Source organism: Schistocerca cancellata, chromosome 11 (assembly GCF_023864275.1).
Source record: "Schistocerca cancellata isolate TAMUIC-IGC-003103 chromosome 11, iqSchCanc2.1, whole genome shotgun sequence".
NCBI classification, from domain to species: Eukaryota; Metazoa; Arthropoda; class Insecta; order Orthoptera; family Acrididae; genus Schistocerca; species Schistocerca cancellata.
In genome coordinates, this window is record NC_064636.1 from 129,644,781 (window position 1) to 129,666,073 (window position 21,293).

The 21,293-nt window shown below is 43.8% G+C and overlaps 1 protein-coding gene and 1 non-coding gene across 2 annotated transcripts; both read left to right on the forward strand.

Annotated features, from left to right (window-relative positions):
* The first annotated feature begins 1,019 nt into the window (after nt 1-1,019).
* Nucleotides 1,020-10,891, forward strand: LOC126108333 (zinc finger protein 90-like). The gene is made up of 2 exons (XM_049913550.1): nt 1,020-1,429; nt 9,585-10,891. Exons 1-2 carry the CDS (start codon nt 1,020-1,022, stop codon nt 10,420-10,422), a joined length of 1,248 nt encoding a protein of 415 aa, XP_049769507.1. The 3' UTR covers nt 10,423-10,891.
* Trnat-ugu (transfer RNA threonine (anticodon UGU)) lies at nt 3,894-3,967 on the forward strand. Its single transcript has one exon. It is a non-coding gene; the product is annotated as a tRNA-Thr (tRNA).
* Nucleotides 10,892-21,293: the final 10,402 nt, after the last annotated feature.

Here is a 21,293-nt window from a genome sequence, read left to right on the forward strand (position 1 = left end):
AATGATGGTCGTATGCGTGTTTGGCGCCGTGCAGGTGAGCGCCACAATCAGGACTGCATACGACCGAGGCACACAGGGCCAACACCCGGCATCATGGTGTGGGGAGCGATCTCCTACACTGGCTGTACACCACTGGTGATTGTCGAGGGGACACTGAATAGTGCACGGTACATCCAAACCGTCATCGAACCCATCGTTCTACCATTCCTAGACCGGCAAGGGAACTTGCTGTTCCAACAGGACAATGCACGTCCGCATGTATCCCGTGCCACCCAACGTGCTGTAGAAGGTGTAAGTCAACTACCCTGGCCAGCAAGATCTCCGGATCTGTCCCCCATTGAGCATGTTTGGGACTGGATGAAGCGTCGTCTCACGGGGTCTGCACGTCGAGCACGAACGCTGGTCCAACTGAGGCGCCAGGTGGAAATGGCATGGCAAGCCGTTCCACAGGACTACATCCAGCATCTCTACGATCGTCTCCATGGGAGAATAGCAGCCTGCATTGCTGCGAAAGGTGTATATACACTGTACTAGTGCCGACATTGTGCATGCTCTGTTGCCTGTGTCTATGTGCCTGCGGTTCTGTCAGTGTGATTATGTGATGTATCTGACCCCAGAAATGTGTCAATAAAGTTTCCCCTTCCTGGGACAATGAATTCACGGTGTTCTTATTTCAATTTCCAGCAGTGTATATCGATTGTAGGTCTGCGGTCGTAATGTCCTTGCTGATCAGTGTATTGTCGTAGTTTATATACTACGAGCAACATTTACAAACTGTAGCACAGAGTGGGTGATCAGTACACGGCATCCTCCATGCTTCTACGATCGACAGGCACAACTGAATCGGGCGACAGTCCTCCACAATGGAGCCGGATCGGACAGTTTCGGAGCCCGCTCCTGCGAGTTTGGGCGCCCTGCTGAAGGCCGGGGACGGCGACATGGTGACTCTGGTGGCGGGCGACACGCGGCTGGTGGCTCACAGGGCTGTGCTGGCCGCCAGGAGCCCCGTGTTCGCCGAGATGCTGCGCCGCGGCGCGCTGGAGGCCAGCGGCGGGCGGGCCTCCGTGCCGGACGTGGAGGGCCCCGTGCTGCGCCAGCTGCTCGACTGCCTGTACACCCTGCAGGTGCCGCCGCTGCGCGGCACGGCCGCTCAGCTGCTGGCCGCCGCCGACAGGTACGGCGTGTCCGTCGTGAAGGCGGCGTGCGAGCGGCAGGTGGCCGCGCAGCTGTGCGTCCAGACTGCGGCCGCGGCGGCCGTTCTCGCGGTCCGGCACTCCTGCGACAGCCTCGGGCAGGCCGCCGTCGCCTTCATAAAGGACAACCTGGTCGCCGTGATGGCCACCCCGGGCTGGGCAGACGCGATGCGCAGCCAGCCCGAAGACTTGATCGCAGTGAGTCGGCTGCTCGCCGAGCCACCAGCAGGAACCGGGTAAGCTGAGTAAACGTCACATCCCTGTGTTGTCCATTTCCCTGTGTGTCTGTGTACATTATGTGGTCAAAAGTATCCGGACACCTGGCTGAAAATGACTTACAATTGCTTCGGTAATGCTGGAATTCAGTACGGTGTTGGCGCACCCTCGATGACAGCTTCCACTCTCGCAGGTGTACGCTCAGTCAGGTGCCGGAAGGTTTCTTGGGGAATGGAAGCCCATTCTTCGTGGAGTACCGATGTCGGTCGCTGAGGCCTGGCACGAAGTAGACGTTCCAAAACATCCCAAAGGCCGTCTATAGGTTTCAAGTCAGGACTTGCTACAGTGATTATGCTAAAGAACTTGCCCCCTTTCTATCAGCAATTTATCGTAGATCGCTGGAAGAACGTAAAGTACCTAGCGACTGGAAGAAAGCGCAGGTCGTTCCCATTTTCAAGAAGGGTCATAAATCAGATGCGAATAATTATAGGCCTATTTCGCTTACGTCAATCTGTTGTAGAATAATGGAACATGTTTTGTGTTCTCGTATTATGACGTTCTTAGATAATACAAATCTCCTTCATCATAACCAACATGGATTCTGCAAACAGAGATCATGTGAAACTCAGCTCGCCCTATTTGCCCAAGAAATTCACAGTGCCGTAGACACTGGCGAGCAGATTGATGCCGTATTCCTGGACTTCAGGAAGGCATTTGATACGGTTCCGCACTTACGTTTAGTGAAAAAAATACGAGCTTACGGAATATCGGACCAGGTTTGTGATTGGATTCAGGATTTCCTAGAAGAAAGAACACAACATGTCATTCTTAACGGTTCAAAATCTGCAGATGTAGAGGTAATTTCGGGAGTACCGCAAGGAAGCGTGATAGGACCTTTATTGTTTACAATATACATAAATGACTTAGTTGACAACATCGGTAGCTCCGTGAGGCTATTTGCAAATGACACGGTTGTCTACAAGAAAGTAGCAACATCAGAAGACTCGTACGTACTCCAGGAAGACCTGCAGAGGATTAATGCATGGTGCGACAGCTGGCAGCTTTCCCTAAACGTAGATAAAGGTAATATAATGCGCATACATAGGGGCAGAAATCCATTCCAGTACGATTATGCCATAGGTGGTAAATCATTGGAAGCGGTAACGACCGTAAAATACTTAGGAGTTACTATCCGGAGCGATCTGAAGTTGGAATGATCACATAAAACAAATAGTGGGAAAAGCAGGCGCCAGGTTGAGATTCATAGGAAGAATTCTAAGAAAATGTGACTCATCGACGAAAGAAGTAGCTTACAAAACGCTTGTTCGTCCGATTCTTGAGTATTGCTCATCAGTATGGGACCCTTACCAGGTTGGATTAATAGAAGAGATAGACATGATCCAGCGAAAAGCAGCGCGATTCGTCATGGGGACATTTAGTCAGCGCGAGAGCGTTACGGAGATGCTGAACAAACTCCAGTGGCGGACACTTCAAGAAAGGCGTTACGCAATACGGAGAGGTTTATTATCGAAATTACGAGAGAGCACATTCCGGGAAGAGATGGGCAACATATTACTACCGCCCACATATATCTCGCGTAATGATCACAACGAAAAGATCCGAGAAATTAGAGCAAATACGGAGACTTACAAGCAGTCGTTCTTCCCACGCACAATTCGTGAATGGAACAGGGAAGGGGGGATCAGATAGTGGTACAATAAGTACCCTCCGCCACACACCGTAAGGTGGCTCGCGGAGTATAGATGTAGATGTAGATGTAGACTCTGTGCAGGCCAGTCCATTACAGGGATGTTATTGTCGTGTAACCACTCCGCCACCTGCCGTGCATTATGAACAGGTGCTCGATCCTGTTGAAAGACACAATCGCCATCCTCGAATTGCCCTTCAACAGTGGGAAGCGAGAAGGTTCTTAGAACATCAATGTAGGCCTGTGCTGTGATAGTGACGCGCAAAACAACATGGGTGCAAGCCCCGGTCATGAAAAACATGACAACACCATAACAAGACCACTTCCGAATTTTACTGTTGGCACTACACACGTTGGCAGATGACGTTCACCCGGCATTCGCGATACCCACATCACGCCATCAGATCGCCACATTGTGTACCGTGTTCCATCAGTCCACATAACGTTTTTCCAGCACTGAATCGTCCAATGTTTGCGCTCCTTACTCCAAGCGAGGCGTCGTTCTGGCATAGTACTTGAAGTGGATCCTGATGCACTTTGGAATTCCGAAAGAACAGAAACCGTATTCATATAAGTATATAGTTCTGGCAACAACTGCCATGACCTTCTTCTGTGTGGATGCACACATATTCCCTGAACTCCTATGGGACTTGGTAAGAATGTCTTCCACTGGTAATGAGTGTGTTGGGGTGGAACACTACGAATGTAGTGTGTGGACATACAAGGTGAGAATGTGGGTCTCGCGGGAGGCGTGCGTGGGATAATCTCTGCACTCGGCGTCGGTGGCTCAGATGGATAGAGCGTCTGCCATGTAAGCAGGAGGTCCCGGGTTCGAGTCCCGGTCGGGGCACACATTTTCACCTGTCCCCATTGATATAGATCAACGCCCGTTAGCAGCTGAAGGTACTAATATAATTCTAATTTCGTCCTAGACGGCTGCAGGTCATCATGTTCTTTCGGACATGTCCGAAAGAACGGACACCATATCTATATAGGTATCGATGCCGGTCGGTGAGGCCTGGCATGAAGTTGACGTTGCAAAACATCCCACAGGTGCTGTATACGATTCAGGTCAGGAACCTGTGCAGGCCGGTCCATGATGGGGATGTTATTGCCGTGTAACCACTCCGCCACCTGCCGTGCATTATGAACAGGTGCTCGATCGTGGTGAAAGATGCAGTCGACATCCCTGAATTGCACTTCAACAGTGGGAAGCAAGAACGGGCTTGAAACATCAAGGCCTGTGCTGTGATAGTGCCACGCAAAACAAGGGACCCCTCCATGACAAACACGACCACACCATAACACTACCACCTCCGAATTTTAGTGTTTGCCTACACACCCTGGCTGATAACGCGCACCGGGCATTCGCCATACCCACACCCTGCCACCGGATCGCCACATAGTGCACCGTGATCTGTCACTGCTCACGAAGTTTTTCCACTGTTCAATCGTCCAATGTTTACGCTCCTTACACCAAGCGAGGCGTCGTTTGGCATTTACCGGCGTGATGTGTAGCTTATGAGCAACTGCTCGACCATGAAATACAAGTTTTCTCACCTCCCGCCTAACTGACGTAGTGGATCCTGATGCAATTTGGAATTCCTGTGTGATGGTCTGGATAGATGTCTGCCTATTACAAAATGGTTCAAATGGCTCTGAGCACTATGGGACTTAACTTCTGAGGTCATCAGTCCCATAGAACTTAGAACTACTTAAAGCTAACTAACCTAAGGACATCACACAACATCCATACCCAAGGCAGTATTCGAACCTGCGACCGTAGCGCCTAGAACCGCTCAGCCACTCCGGCCGGCCTGCCTATTACACATTACGACCCTTTTCAAATGTCGGCTGTCTCTGTCAGTCAACAGACGAGGTCGGGCTGTACGCTTTTGTGCTGTACGTGTCCCTTCACGTTTCCACTTCACTATAAGATCGGAGACAGTGGACTTAGGGATGTTTAGGAGTGTCGAAATCGCTCGTACAGACGTATTACGGAAAGGACACCCAACCACCTGACCACGTTCGAAGTGAGTGAGTTCTGTAGAGGGCTCCATTCTGCTCTCTCGCAATGTCTAATGACTACTGATGTTGCTGATATGGAGTACCTGGCAGTAGGTGGCAGTACAATGCGCCTAATATGAAAAACGTATGTTTTTGTGGGTGTCCGGATACTTTTGATCACATAGTGTAGTTTGCCATATCTGACGTTTCCATGACGTAAATAATGAGCTGTACAAATATTAGTTGCAGGGAAGCAGGTAGTCAGAGATATCGTCATTCCTGTATCAATACTACAGTTTTGTGTGTTGCGTATTTCTCTTTCACTTTCTTGGCAGATGCATGCAGTATGCCTATAATAAATGAAACAATGTTAGTTTGTTCTCCCCGAGTAGTACAGTGGAAACTGTACGACTTTTGAGAAATATCCCAGGCTCCACCAAGAACGTTGCGGTTGTCATTTGGAGCACGTATGGAAGGCATCGGGCAAAGGAAATGATGTGAGCAGATGTACAGAGGAATGTAGCTGCTTACACCACACGGCCACTTCACAAGACCTAAACATAGCCCTCAGAGCAACACACGGTGCTGGTGTTTGCTTTCCATTTTCTTCCTCTTTCTGTTCTCTTGTTCCTCGGGATGTGTGCTATACTTTGTTACACACCATTCTATTAGTGACAGGGAAACGTTTTAATGGCTGGAACGATATACTTGCTTCTTGGAGGAGCAGCCATCAAATCTGTACCGACCTGCCTCACTTAAATTTCTCTGTACTGGTATTAATGGCTGTCCGGTAATCAAACAGTGTTTCCTTCTAACAGAACTTTCCCCATTCTATCAATTAAAGCTACTGATTAATATCCGACGTCAGTATTGGTCGGACCTTCAAATCCAAGTACCTTTGTTGTATACCAGCTCACAGTATACATACTCTTTTCAGGTAACGTGTCTATTAATTCTCACAATCGTTTTATGTTTCAAATATGTTTACAAATTTATTCTGTATTTCATGAGCCCTGTAGAAAACTGGAATTTTTGTCTTTGAAATTCTATTGCCTACAATGTGTCATGTATTTCTCATTTAGTTGTATCTTGTCTTTTAATCTAATTTTGGCGTTACACTACAAAGAAAAGCAATGTTAAAAACAAAACGTATTAATAAATAAGAAATATTGAAGAGGGTGCCGTGGTGCTGTGTATTAACTTCAAACGCAGTTCTATCCTCATTCACAAATAACGTTTGGAAGTGATCTTCATAATTTTAACCAGAATCCATATGGTAGTCTGTAACGGTCATCTTCTTCAGTGCCTCAGCCTTCGCACACCACTGCACAGTAGTTCCTCCCTGCTTACAACAACATCCGTCTCCTATAAAACTCACCATTCACATTGTCTGCATGTCCACTCTTGGCTTTGTCCCGTGCCAATGGTATATTCATAACTAGCCTGCCAGAAGAAAGTGTCAGAAATCACAAACGATAAAACAGACACTCCCATTTCACAATTCCAGACGTGAAAACTGAAAATTGCGGCACGTCCAGTAAGGTAATCGCCATTTGACACATGGACATCTCAAATGGCTGCATGTATAAAATACTGCCCCTACACGACGCATGGTTCACACAGCTATTAAGACTTTTTTCCACGACTACGTCTCCATGATGATTAGCCGCAATCGTAAATTCCATGTTTGATGCCAATTTCATCGAAAATTCTTTCAAAGTTCTTTCCACTTGTCAGCATTATGCACACCAAGTTTGCAGAGTGACTTACTTAACGTAACTGCATAGTCCAAAATTTCTGCTCTCTGTCTGGACTACATGCCAGTCCTCTATCTGATGTCTTCTTCAAACACAACACTAATGTCAATATAATAAACACGAACACACACACACACACACACACAAAGAGACGTACTGTCCATTAATTATCTTTTAGCTTCCTGGCATTGGCCTGTATCTTTACCTCATTACATTGGAATTACAGCTGACTTAAAGAACTCACATTGCGAGTCTTTACAGAAATACACTTTCCACGTTGCCTCGCGTAGCCTCTTTGTCATTATTTTCACTCACATTGACTCCCTCATTCCGCATGATATCATCTAATTCCAATCCGGAGATTTTCATTTCATTGACTACAGAGACACAACAGAACTTTTAATTACACTGGTGTTACAACAACTAAGTGAAACTTCCTGGCAGATTAAACTGTGGGCCAGACCGAGACTCGAACTTGGGAACTATGCCTTTCGCGGGCAAGTGCTCTACCAACTGAGCTACTCAAGCACGACTCACGCCCCGTCCTCACAGCTTTACTTCTGCCAGTATCTCGTCTCCTACCTTCCAAACTTTACAGAAGCTCTCCTGCGAACCTTGCAGAACTAGCACTCCTGAAAGAAAGGATATTGCGGAGACATGGCATAGCCACAGCCTGGGGGATGTTTCCAGAATGAGATTTTCACCCTGCAGCGGAGTGTGCGCTGATATGAAACTTCCTGGCAGATTAAAACTGTGCGCCGGAAGGAGACTCGAACTCGGGACCTTTGCCTTTCACGGGCAAGTGCACTACCAACTGAGCTACCCAAGCACGACTCACGCCCCGTCCTCACAGCTTTACATCTGCCAGTACCTCGTCTCCTACCTTCCAAACTTTACAGAAGCTCTCCTGCGAACCTTGCAGAACTAGCACTCCTGAAAGAAAGGATATTGCGGAGACATGGCATAGCCACAGCCTGGGGGATGTTTCCAGAATGAGATTTTCACCCTGCAGCGGAGTGTGCGCTGATATGAAACTTCCTGGCAGATTAAAACTGTGCGCCGGAAGGAGACTCGAACTCGGGACCTTTGCCTTTCACGGGCAAGTGCACTACCAACTGAGCTACCCAAGCACGACTCACGCCCCGTCCTCACAGCTTTACATCTGCCAGTACCTCGTCTCCTACCTTCCAAACTTTACAGAAGCTCTCCTGCGAACCTTGCAGAACTAGCACTCCTGAAAGAAAGGATATTGCGGAGACATGGCATAGCCACAGCCTGGGGGATGTTTCCAGAATGAGATTTTCACCCTGCAGCGGAGTGTGCGCTGATATGAAACTTCCTGGCAGATTAAAACTGTGCGCCGGAAGGAGACTCGAACTCGGGACCTTTGCCTTTCACGGGCAAGTGCACTACCAACTGAGCTACCCAAGCACGACTCACGCCCCGTCCTCACAGCTTTACATCTGCCAGTACCTCGTCTCCTACCTTCCAAACTTTACAGAAGCTCTCCTGCAAACCTTGCAGAACTAGCACTCCTGAAAGAAAGGATATTGCGGAGACATGGCTTAGCCACAGCCTGGGGATGTTTCCAGAATGAGATTTTCACTCTGCAGCGGAGTGTGCGCTGATATGAAACTTCCTGGCAGATTAAAACTGTGTGCCTGACCGAGACTTGAACTCGGGACCTTTGCCTTTAGCGGGCAAGTGCTCTATCAACTGAGCTACCCAAGCACGACCCACGTCCCGTCCTCACTGCTTTACATCTGCCAGTACCTCGTCTTCCACCTTGCAAACTTTACAGAAGCTCTCCTGCGAACCTTGCAGAACTTCTGCAGAGTTTGGAAGGTAGGAGATGAGGTACTGGCAGAAGTAATGCTGTGAGGACGAGGCGTGAGTCGTGCTTGGGTAGCTCAGTTGGTAGAGCAGTTGCCCGCGAAAGGCAAGGATACCGAGTTCGAGTCTCGGTCCGACACACAGTTTTAATCTGCCAGGAAATTTCATATCAGTGCACACTCCGCTGCAGAGTGAAAATCTCATTCTGGAATCATCCCCCAGGCTGTGGCTAAGCCATGTCCCCGCAATATCCTTTCTTTCAGGAGTGCTAGTTCTGCAAGGTTCGCAGGAGAGCTTCTGTAAAGTTTGGAAGGCAGGAGACGAGGTACTGGCAGAAGTAAAGCTGTGAGTACGGTGCTTCCCTGAATTTCACACTCAAACCAGTGCAATGGCTACTGAAACCCTACTTCCTAACTGCGCTTCTGATATCCCAGTCGCTAACATATCGGTATGAACTCTGTTTGATAATAATGGCTCGATATTAGACAGATATAAATGTTATTGCCATTTTAATTTCTTGGTGGGTTTTGTTCTTAAATATTTATCTGTGCTGTCTATTAGTTGCCATATCACCCTGACAAAGTGTTGATTCTTGTATGTACCTCTCAGCTGTATTTTATTTTGTACAATATTTTGTTTGGTGTGCGAAGGTACTGCAAGAGTCAACCCAGCAGAAACTGTGTTTAAACAATTTAGCTAACCAGTAATTTTACCGTGTTACATTCTTGGTGAGGAGATAAATGAATACAACGTTTCTTATGTGTACTTGAAATGCTTTCCTATTATAGTAAAGAATTTGTTGACAGCTGAAATATTTATTCTCTGTGTCCAGGAAGACGCGTACTTACTCCATATCTGTTCATGCTACAGGATGAATGAAACGATCACTGAGGCTGGTAACATCTTATTGGAAGAAATTTATCAACAAGAACTGACCAACGATAAGCTGGACATCACTGTGGACAATTCGACGCACATTGCTGGAAGTGGTTCTGTGGGACGAGAATTTTGCACTCGTGATAACACATTTTGTATTAGAGACAACTGCGGCTTAAAGGAAACGGAATTCAAACACTTCACCTGTAGTTCATGCCTGCAGACCTTTTCATCTGAACATAAGCTTGACACTGACGGTGTTCATCCACCTCCACATATCTGTACAAGGTGTGGTGAGGTATTCGCCAATAATGGCAGCTTAAGCACGCATTCCGTGAAGACACCAGAGCTTAACGAAAAAGGATTTCCGTGCGACAGAATCACTAATGTATTTCGTAACACCCAGGCTCATGGAGTAGTGTGTGATGCTGAAAGATCACACAAATATGATTCTTCTAACAAATCCGTTTCTACAGCAGATAACCTCAACCTACAATCATCCGATAATCAAGAGATACCCATTACTCAGTCAGATCATCTCAAGAAACGAGCTGTAAAACGCACTAGTCGAACTGTTCACAAATGTGATACTTGTGGGAAATCCTTTATTAAGTCTAGTAAGCTCAAAGCTCATTTACGAACACACATTGCCAAGAGAACGTACAAATGTGAAGTTTGTGACAAATCCTTTACCAACTCTAGTTATCTCAGAAAGCACACTTTAATTCATTCTGGCAAGAAACCATACAAATGCGACATTTGTGGGAACTCATTTACTAGGTCTGATAGTCTCAGGAGGCATTTCTTAAAGCATATTGATCTGAGACCATAAAAAAGTGCCATTTGTGGGAAATCCTTAATTAGTCCTGATGATCTGCGGTAGGATACGCTAATAAATGCTTGTGGAGGGCCAGAAAAAATGCTGGAAATATATTTGGGTGAAATGCAGTTCATTGTCTAGTAATCTCAAGGTCAGTGCCACAGTTCATAAGACAGACCCCACAAGAACATATCAATGAGATAAACCATCTCTCTATCGCAGAGACAGGTGTCAGAAATAAGAATGTTAACTGCAATGAAAGATTTAATACTGGTTTCCGCAGCCTGTAGGGAAATCAAATAAGGCCTTCGATCTAAATCCCATATTTAGATTTGTAATTTGTGTGATAGTGCAATTCTTTGTAGTGTAGGAGATTAAGAGATTTGGTTGTTTTGAAATATATTGTTTTGTTTGTGTTCTAAATGTAAAATGTGCTGAATAGTATTCACAGTAATGTATATGTCTCATATTAAATATGGAAAGGCAGACCATTGATTTAGAGATATTAGTACTTTAAGTCATAAAATTTTACTGCTTGCAGCATTTTAGAAACCTGAATTAACTATTTGTTTCATTCTTGAATGAATATTATTATTGCTAAACTATTAAGATAACGTCCAAGTTTTGTACAAGACATGCAAGCCCTGAAATGTACCCATTTGCTCAAAATTTCCAATAATTTATGAATATAGTTGCTTTGTACTTTAACAAATTATATTAAAGTTATTCACTATATAAATACAGATTCCATTTATACCATAATATTAATGAAACGATGAGATGATTTGCAATAATGTATGAGGCGATCAGATATAATACGAACGAAAATATTTCTTGTTGTGGCATAGTATCCCATATTCATACATTCAAACTGTATTTTTTTTTAAATTTTGTATATATTTTTATGTAAGTTTGTGAGTTCTGTGACGAATGTTGTGTATGTAAGTATTTTTATCATACGCTTTTTTATATTTTTGTAAATGTATCTGCACACTATACTTCCAATAATAGTTTCACCAGGTTTTTTCACAGTTGCTATGACAACTTACTGTGAAATTTGAAATATCAGGGTCATGATGATATGAAAGGACTCCTCTATTGTTGCCAATTTACATTAAGGATTGACAATTCTGTTCTTTTAATGTTGCTGGCATAAAACGTAAGTAACTGTTCCTTTTGTATATAATAAATAAAAACATAATAATTTAGTCAGGATACTTTTTGTAATCTTTGGAAAAATAGAGGGAATTCAGAAAATCATGATGAAGTTTTAAATTTATTGTAATTTTCTAGTGGTAAGGTAAAAGATTTTCCTTCTCCTATTAAGATGAGGAAAGAACTAGCAATCACCTAAAGATTTCCAGTGGCCACAAAAAACAAAGAGGTTATTTACATGAAAAGAAGAAATACAATGCCACATTTTTCTTCGCTCCATACCTTAATCTTCACCAAGATCCTGCCATTTGTTTGGAACCGTATTTAAGAATTATGACTTGCCATGTAATCTTCGGATTTACTGTACCATGTAACAGTGCTTTGTATAAAAATGCTAAAGGCATGTCAGGTAGACAAAAGAAACTGCTCCGTAAAACTAAAGCGGTTTTCTAATAAAACTAGACAGTAATATAATAATTAGCTCTGTCAATATCAAACATACTATAATGAATGTCTGACTATTGCTGGTGTATTAGTTTTTATACAGCAATAGTTGTTGTGGTATGTGTTCAACATAGCTACCTCTCTCTACCTTGCTATAACAAAACTAACTACACATGTGTCACTCCACAGACATGCCTGTCAGGTTATCCTGGTGCCTGTTCTGCAGACTCGTGGCTCATACAATCTCATAGCTGGCTCACAGTTAATCACACCTGCAAATTAAACACAAATCAAAAGTAATTCTCATTTGACAAGGACAGGCAGTTACGCAAGACTTTATTTACATACACTATATGTTGAATAAAAATTTAAAAATTGCGGAGGGAGGGGGGGGGGGGGGCGGGGGTTGTGGTGTCCACTGCACTGATTCGCCAGTGTGACGGGGAATATGCTTGGAAGCGTGGAAGAAAGTGCGTGTGTGCCTGGTCTGCATGGAAGTGTTCAGCGTGAGAGTTCGCCTCTCTCAGGAAGAATCACGTATCCTCCGGAATCTTCTCTGCGACACGAGACGATTTGTGTGCTTCAGTCACTGTAAGGGCAACGCTTGCCGTAGCTATTAACAGCTGCGTCAAATGTGTAAAGGAGTGAGGTAAGTACTTCTTCTGTCTCAGAGTGGACATTGTTCTGAACATGTGGTGAAGTCAACTTCCCCAAAGGACTGACCCCTGGAACCAGGTCCCAACACATCACAAGCAGAAGTGCGACAGGCCCGTTACTGGGCTTAAACGGCACAGCACGCTGGATAATTCCAAACTGAAAACCCACGTAGCACGAAGATGATAAAGACTGGGAACAGACTGGAAAGCAGGGCTCGGAAAGGAAAAAGATTGGAGCTGAAAGGTCACGTTGGGTGTCATTCATTACTGCTAAGATATATGTTACGAAGAAAGTAACTTGCAAATGGAACTGAAATATGTGAAGGCAATCTTGTCAGTAATATTGCATATTTGAAAAAATTAAAGGTACCTCTTGAATGATCTGATTATAATATGAGCTTTTTTCTCAAGATTAATATGATGCAGAACGCTCAGCTGTATTGATTGAGGAGTAGTTGTAAAAATAAGCAAATGGATGCGAATTGCAACAGAGAAAACATGGGAAGGTGTTATCTGACGCTATTAAGTATTGACATATCGAAAGATACTGACATCATAGATCAGACTTAACCCATTACTGGCCAAAACTCTATCAGATCAATTTTTTGCAAACTTTTATACATAAATACGTTACATTGAGTGATTAATTGAATAAAAAGTTGTTTTGAAAATTTTCAGTTTATTAGAACAAAAACTACAGACATTGGCCAAATGCGATATCCAAATTGACAACCTTATTCTCCATGCATAATATTGTAAGAAACAACACAAACAATAAATAAAGAATGTTTTAATATTATTGAATGTCTATTCAGTAGGAAATGAAGCAAAACACTTGTCGTGTACACCAACATTGCACCTATCACAAATTTTTTTTTTCTTGCAGTAAGCACATCTCTTCTGTGTTATACTTGGCACAATGAAATGGTTTCCTGGATCTAGTCGTACATCTGTGCTCACCCGTCCTCCCATCAATTTGCTCCCTTGTGGTCCTCTGCGTTTTGGTAATGATCCTGTTTTCTTTGATAGGTAAAACATGACTATTCTCCGCCGGGCATCCAAAAGTGAGAGCTTCTCATTAGCGTTAGCAATTTGGAATGCACGCCATGTGTTTACTACGCAGATATCTACCATCTGTGTGAATAATGGCCACCACCATTTCTTCGACCTTATCTTCGTCCTATATAAATCCTATATAAAGTGATGTCTGCTTGTCCAGTAGATCTACGCCACCCATATGGGCACTGTATTCTTCAATGAGATGTGGCATTGTAACAAATATTTCCTTTTTCTTTGCTCTTGAGTATCTTTTAGTGGAATTCAGAGGAGTCATAGCACTGTAAGTTGTCGCTACACATACTGGTTTGTTGTCACTCCATTTCACAATAAGAACTTCGTTCTCTTTGTCAAACATGTAGTCATAGAATCCTCGTTCCTTTTCTTTTGCCATTCTTTTCGAGTCAATCAAAGGACATGCATTAGTTCGGATATCTCTTATTGTTCCTGTAGCTTTAATTTTACTTCTTCCGACTGTGATCAGTGTGTCAATTACTAGTGAAAAAGTTGTCAAAGAAAAGCTTATAATTCGGATACTCTGATTCTGGAATCATGCTGGTTACTTCATTTATTACCCTCGCACCTAAAGGCTCCTGTTTGTTGTTAGTATTGCCTCAGTATGGCGAAAAATTATAAATAAAGCCATTGGAACTTCTAAGACACCAAATTTTAAATCCAAATTTGATAGGCTTTCCCCTCAGAAGCATTTTAGCTGAATGTTTGCCATAATAGCGTACCATCATTTCATCAATTGAGAGTTCTGAATGAAATACGCCAAATTTACCAAATTCCTTTTTCAGCATTTCAAAGTACAACATCAGTTTGTACATCTTGTCATTTCTGTCTATTTTGGAGTTGTCATTGAGATGAATGATTCTCTTTATTTCCCAAAACATATTTCTTGACATGGAGTTGAAGACTAAAGGAACACCGACATCAGGAGCCTGTTCCCAGTACATATTCTCATGGGGAAGCTTATGATAACCACTCACAAGATGTATGTCAATAAACGATTTTAGTTCTTCTTTGGTTAGCAGTAAATTTATTTTGTTGTGTAGGCAAGCATAGTTTTCGCTTTGTTCAATAATAGTGTCCACTAGTTTCTCAGAAAAAAAAAAGTCCTCAAACGCCTGGGGCACTGTCTTATTTGCTAGACATACCGCAACATAATGTTCGTTGCTCTTCCCTGGTTCACTAGTGTTTGTGTACGTTGTGTGGTGTCACCGCCAGACACCACACTTGCTGGGTGGTAGCCTTCAAATCGGCCGCGGTCCGTTAGTATACGTCGGACCCGCGTGTCGCCACTATCAGTGATTGCAGACCGAGCGCCGCCACACGGCAGGTCTAGAGAGACTTCCTAGCACTCGCCCCAGTTGTACAGCCGACTTTGCTAGCGGTGGTTCACTGACAAAATACGCTCTCATTTGCCGAGACGATAGTTAGCATAGCCTTCGGCTACGTCATTTGCTACGACCTAGCAAGGCGCCATTACCAGTTACTATTGATACTGTAAAACATGTACCGTCAAGAGCGATGTTCACCAATTATGGATTAAAGTTAAGTATTCCAGCAGCTACGTACGTTTTTTGCTAAAGTCTAACTTCCTTGACCTGTTCCAGACCTCACGCCAGCCTGCGTGAGCTAAAACGCGTGCCTTTCGGCTTCCTCTCATACCGGGTTGGCTCTCTTGCCAATCCACAACACGTTGGTTGACATTTATACCACATACATTTATATTTTTTGTAAATAACGTACCACTTCATCTCCTAACGCTTTCCTTCTTTTGGCTTCTGGAGGTACCACTGTAGCATTAGCTTCATCTCGGCTGGTTATGAGCTCTAAAGTACCGGCTACATCTTGTACAACAGACTCATTGTTCAGTACATTTTCGTCAATGTCTTCTTCATCTGTTATCACATCTGCATCGGGTGGAATAATCGCCAATTCTACGTCATCATCTTCATAGTCACTCTCTTGATGGTTCTCTAGTTCTGCTAGAATTTCTTCAAGTGTAAGTCCACGTGGCATGTTTTTATCCTGTTGGAATCGTAAAATTCGAATAGAATATGAAAAAAAGCAGATATAAAGAACGTAAAACTCTATTCTTCTCTGTATAATACATGGATACAAGAATAGGACAAATCAACGATAAAAGTGTAACATGCCATTGTCCCATTATTGGGACGCATAAAATATATCGATATTGCACTTACCTGAAAAAATCTGAAGTATACTTCATCCATATGTCCATAACAAACACGCCCAGACAACTAAATCACACCTCATTGTCGTCCAGGAACTACCAGCAGACATACAGTGCTGCCAAGTGCGAGAACAAAAAATCGGCAAGTTTATAATTTTCCTGACGTGAAGTACTTAGAAAAAAGTTACTTATTTTACATTTACATTCATTATAGCAGTTAGTTGAACCTACAGGTGCAACAATAAAGGCTAAAAGCTCCATTGCTTACGTAGAAATAAGTAAAATATACGCGCCCCAAAGAAGGAACAATGGCCAGTAATGGGTTAAATTCTAAGGATTTTTCATTTGTTTAAAAGTGTATGCATCTAAATACTCGATTTGTAAATTTCGTTACCGAATTTTGTGACGATGAATGCTGTGAATGTCATAAAATGTGATGGAGGCTGACTAATATAATGTAGTATTTTTGTGTTAATGAAGAATTATTAATGGCTATTTTGACATGAAAGATGCCTAAATGTGCTTATGGAGCAGTAATGATAATATTCTCTGGTATGCAGCCGGATAATGTAGTGATTTTTGTTGTGGTTGGCAGGAGAGCCAACACCGGGTTACTAGAGGAAGCCGAAAGGCACGCGTTTTAGCTCACGCAGGCTGGCGTGAGGTCTGAAACAGGACAAGGAAATTAGACTAGGATGACAGCCAAAAACAGTTGCAGGATAAAATTTATTAAAATTCTTGACCAAGGTTTCGGTACATATAAATATACCTTCATCAGAAGTAAAACTTCTAAAATTACATCATGCAAGTTTTACTTCTGATGAAGGTATATTTATATGTACCGAAACCTTGGTCAAGAATTTTAATAAATTTTATCCTGCAACTGTTTTTGGCTGTCATCCTTTATTGTGAAGAATTTTAACAGTTGCTGCCGCAGCCATGTTTAAAATCATGAAATTAGACTTTAGAAAAAACGGGCGTAGCTGGTGGAATACTTAACTTTAATCCATTAATGGTGAACGTCGCTCTAGACGGTACATGTTTTACAGCATCAATAGTAACTGGTAATGGCGCCTTGCTGGGTCGTAGCAAATGACGTAGCTGAAGGCTATGCTAACTATCGTCTCGGCAAATGAGAGCGTATTTTGTCAGTGAACCATCGCTAGCGAAGTCGGCTGTACAACTGGGGCGAGTGCTAGGAAGTCTCTCTAGACTAGACCTGCCATGTGGCGGCGCTCGGTCTGCAATCACTGACAGTGGCGACACGCGGGTCCGACGTATACTAACGGACCGCGGCCGATTTAAAGGCTACCACCTAGCAAGTGTGGTGTCTGGCGGTGACACCACAATTTTGACGCAGTATTTCTATGGGCGAACCGACCGCCATCTTCAGGTGCGTATGCCGGTGCACAGACTCGCCGGAAATGAGTTCCCATCAGAGGCCCCCGGCACGCATGCGTCAACAGCAGTGCGGCTCTCCTCAGACGCAAGTGAACCAGCAGCGCAGAAGCGCAGAAGTGGACTTCAAGTAACTGACTAGAGAGCAGTGATTTAGAAAGGTACGCATAAAGTACAACCCTCGCCCCCCCCCCCTCTTCCCCCTTGGTATTGTGAGGATTAATGCGCAACAAAGTAACTGGGCCGTTCCTTATCGCTGAGCGAAATAGCTTACCTCGACATCTTGGAACATGGACGCACATCAGTTACAAGTATTTCGTCAGGTTGGACCACCGCCACACTGTTGGCTATTTGTTCACCATGTCTCGGATGATACCTTTCCAGACAGATGGATCGAGAAATGTGGCCCAAGATCACAGCCACCATTTTCACCATATAAAATCACACTTGACTTTTTTATGGGTTAATTTCGAGGATAGGGTTCAGTTCATCAGTTTGTGATGTTGCCGTGTGAACACAAGAAGCTATGGAGGTGGTGATGGAAGAGTTGCTGACCAAAACATAGACAAATTGACTATAGCCTATATGTTCTACAGGCAAAGAGCAGAACACATTGGGAAGTGTATCTTCAAAATAGCTTTACTTATGGGAATCTCTGCTAGATCAAAATACTCTGTTTGTAACAAATTATAGCTTATAAATACTTGTGAGCTTTTCCAGTATGTTTGAACAAAGACTTGAAAAGCTTTAGAGAAACCTCAACCACTGGACAATAGAACAGGAAGTGAAAAACATCGAAGTTTCCACAGCGCAATGGAGTCCAGATGTTTTAGCAAAATCAAATGAAGTCTTTGAGAACGTCCTGTGCAGTTGGGATATTGCAAAAATACTGAGAACAGGAGTGATACATAAGGTAGTAGTGTTGTGAATAGGCAGGAGCCAATTCACGGAGTTTGGAGGAAGCCGAAAGGCACGCGATTAAGCTCACGCAGGCTGGCGTGAGGTCTGGAACAGGTCAGAGAAATAAGACTACCGAAACAAGAGTAACTGGTAGAATACTTAACTCTAATCCACAATTGTAGAACATCGCTCTTGTTACTGTACAGACTTCACAATATTAATTATCAAACGCTATGGCGCCTTTCTAGGTCGTAGCAAATGACGTAGCTGAAGGCTATGCTAACTATCGTCTCGGCAAATGAGAGCGTATTTGTCAATGTAGCATCGCTAGCAAAGTCGGCTGTACAACTGGGGCGAGTGCTAGTACGTCTCTCTAGACCTGCCGTGTGGCGGCGCTCGGTCTGCAATCACTGACAGTGGCGACACGCGGGTCCGTCGTATACTAGCGGACCGCGGCCGATTTAAAGGCTACCACCTAGCAAGTGTGGTGTCCGGCGGCGACACCACAAGTAGTACGACGCCATGGCTGAAAATATGACGTCCTATAAAAGAGAGAGTGCAACGTTAAGAATGGTAGTTAAGGAATTGAATAAGGTTTGTTATCCCGCATAAACGATACAGAACGTGATCTTCATGACAGAGAAGAGAAAGCTTATTCCATACGAAGAGAGACGAACGACACGGATACGAATAGTTGAAATGTTTAATGACCAGTGAACATAGAAGAGTGAAAGTCACCAAGTAGACCGAGATATCCAAATAGACCAAACAACAGCTGGAGAGGTAAGTGAACGCTGAGCAGCGTTTGTACTCTTTAGCTGGCTGTCATAGCTTCCGAGTTATGGACGTGTTAATTGCGTGGTCTTGATATAGAACTTCAGGAATTCCTAAAGCGGTGTTAGACTCATTAGTACAAAGTGTAACAGTAGCTTAACAACAGTGTAATAAACGAAACTGCAGCGAAAATATATCTGCAGGGCAAAACTCTGCTATACACAACATACGAACTGTATGGCAAGATGATTAAAATGCGTGAAGAAACGTAAATAGCACTGAAATATGCGTTATTGTCAGTATGTCATCTTCAGTATTGCACAGCCAAGAAAGGTGGGCCAAGAGTATAATGTACCACTGCGTATCACTTTCGTGGATTATGACAAAGCCGGCCGCTGTGGCCGAGCGGCTCTAAGCGCTTCAGTTTGGAACCGCGCGACCTCTACGGTCGCAGGTTCGCATCCTGCCTCGGGCATGGCTGTGAGTGATGTCCTTAGTTTAGTTAGGTTTAAGCAGTTCTAGGGGACTGATGACCTCCGATCTTAAGTCCCACAGTGCTCAGAACCATTTGAACAATTTTTTTTTTTTGATTATGACAAAGTTCCTGGTATTGAAAACAGAATACGTTATATGATGTATTTATGGACCAGAGTCAAATTAAGCGAGAATTTGAGGAAGTGTTATTGGCAAGTATCAGGAGTAAAGAGACAAGAACAAACCATACACTTTTTTGTGTCTTCACTCTGGTAAACATTGTGTCAATGATATCGTTAATGAATGTTTCGCACTCATTTTAAAATTATCTTCGTCAAGCTGTAATACCTTTTGTAGACAACAAGTGATTTTTGCTGCAGCTACTGTACCAACAGCTGAAACCATAGAAGTACCTGCTGAATGTCCATCTAACTACATTAAACTTACGTCATTCAAGAAATAGGGTTGTGAAAACCCACAGAAGAACGCACACTCATTTATGTGTACGAGGGTCACTTCAAAAGAAATGCATACTATTTTTGTAAAAATACAGTTTTCATTCTGCATGTGTCCAAGTCTTACAGTCCAGTGTGTAGATGCATCCTTCCCACTTGTTTTCAAACTTGTTTCAACCTGTTCCCGCGAGTGGCTCCGTCACAGCAAGATGGCTGCTACACTTGACGTTCGCCAGGAGCTACGTGCTGTCATAGAATTCCTGTGCTCTGAAAACGAGACAGTGGGAGACGTCCAGAAGAGGTCGAAAAAGGTGTACGCAGATGCTGGTGTCGATCGCAGTACAGTTAGTCGGTGGGCAGGCCTCGTACTGCACACACGCAGACAGTGTGCAGACAGTTAACGAATTGGTGACTGCTGACAGATGCATCACAGTGAACGAATTGTCACGCTACGTTGGGATAGGGGAAGGAAGTGTTTGCAGAATACTGAAAGTGTTGGCGTTAAAAAAGGTTTGCGCCAGGTGGGTTCTCAGGATGTTGACAGTGGCTCACAAAGAAACAAGAAAAACGATGTGCAGCGAACTTTTGGAACAGTACGAGAATCGTGGAGATGAATTTCTTGAAAGGATTGCGACAGGTGATGATGGCTCCGTCATTTTTCACCAGAGACAAAGAGGCAATCAGTGGAGTGCCATCATGCTAATTCACCCAAGAAAAAAAAAGTGTTTATCGTTTCCGAAGGACCCTTGCTTGTGGACATCGCGCGAAGTGGAACCGCCATAAATTCTGATGCATGTGTGACGACACTGGAGAAACTTCAAGCTCGACTGAGTCGTGTTCGACCACGTCGGCAAAAGCAGGATGTTTTGCAGTTGCACGACAATACACGGCCACATGTCAGACAAGAAACCGTGGAAGCGATCACAAAACTCGGACGGACAACACTGAAACACCAGCCTTACAGTCCTGACCTGGCTCTATGTGACTATAATCTCTTTGGGAAACTGAAAGACTCTCTTTGTGGAACAAGGTTTGAAGATGGTGACTCCCTTGTGCACGCTGCCAAACAGTGGCTCCAACAGGTTGGTCCTAGAATTTTACCGTGCGGGTACACAGGCGCTGGTTCCAAGATGGCGTAAGGCAGTTGAGAGGGGTGGGAATCATGTGGAGAAATGAAAATATTGTTCTTAAAGGATATATCTACACACTGCAAAAGTTTCAAACATGTAGAATAAAAGATGGATTTTTAAAAAAGTAGTGTGCATTTCTTTTGGAGTGACCCTCTTATAATGCGACGTGTTCACATCAGAAGGTCCAATTAATAGAAGAATCCGAAATTATTGATATACAAGGGTTCCAAAGTTAAAG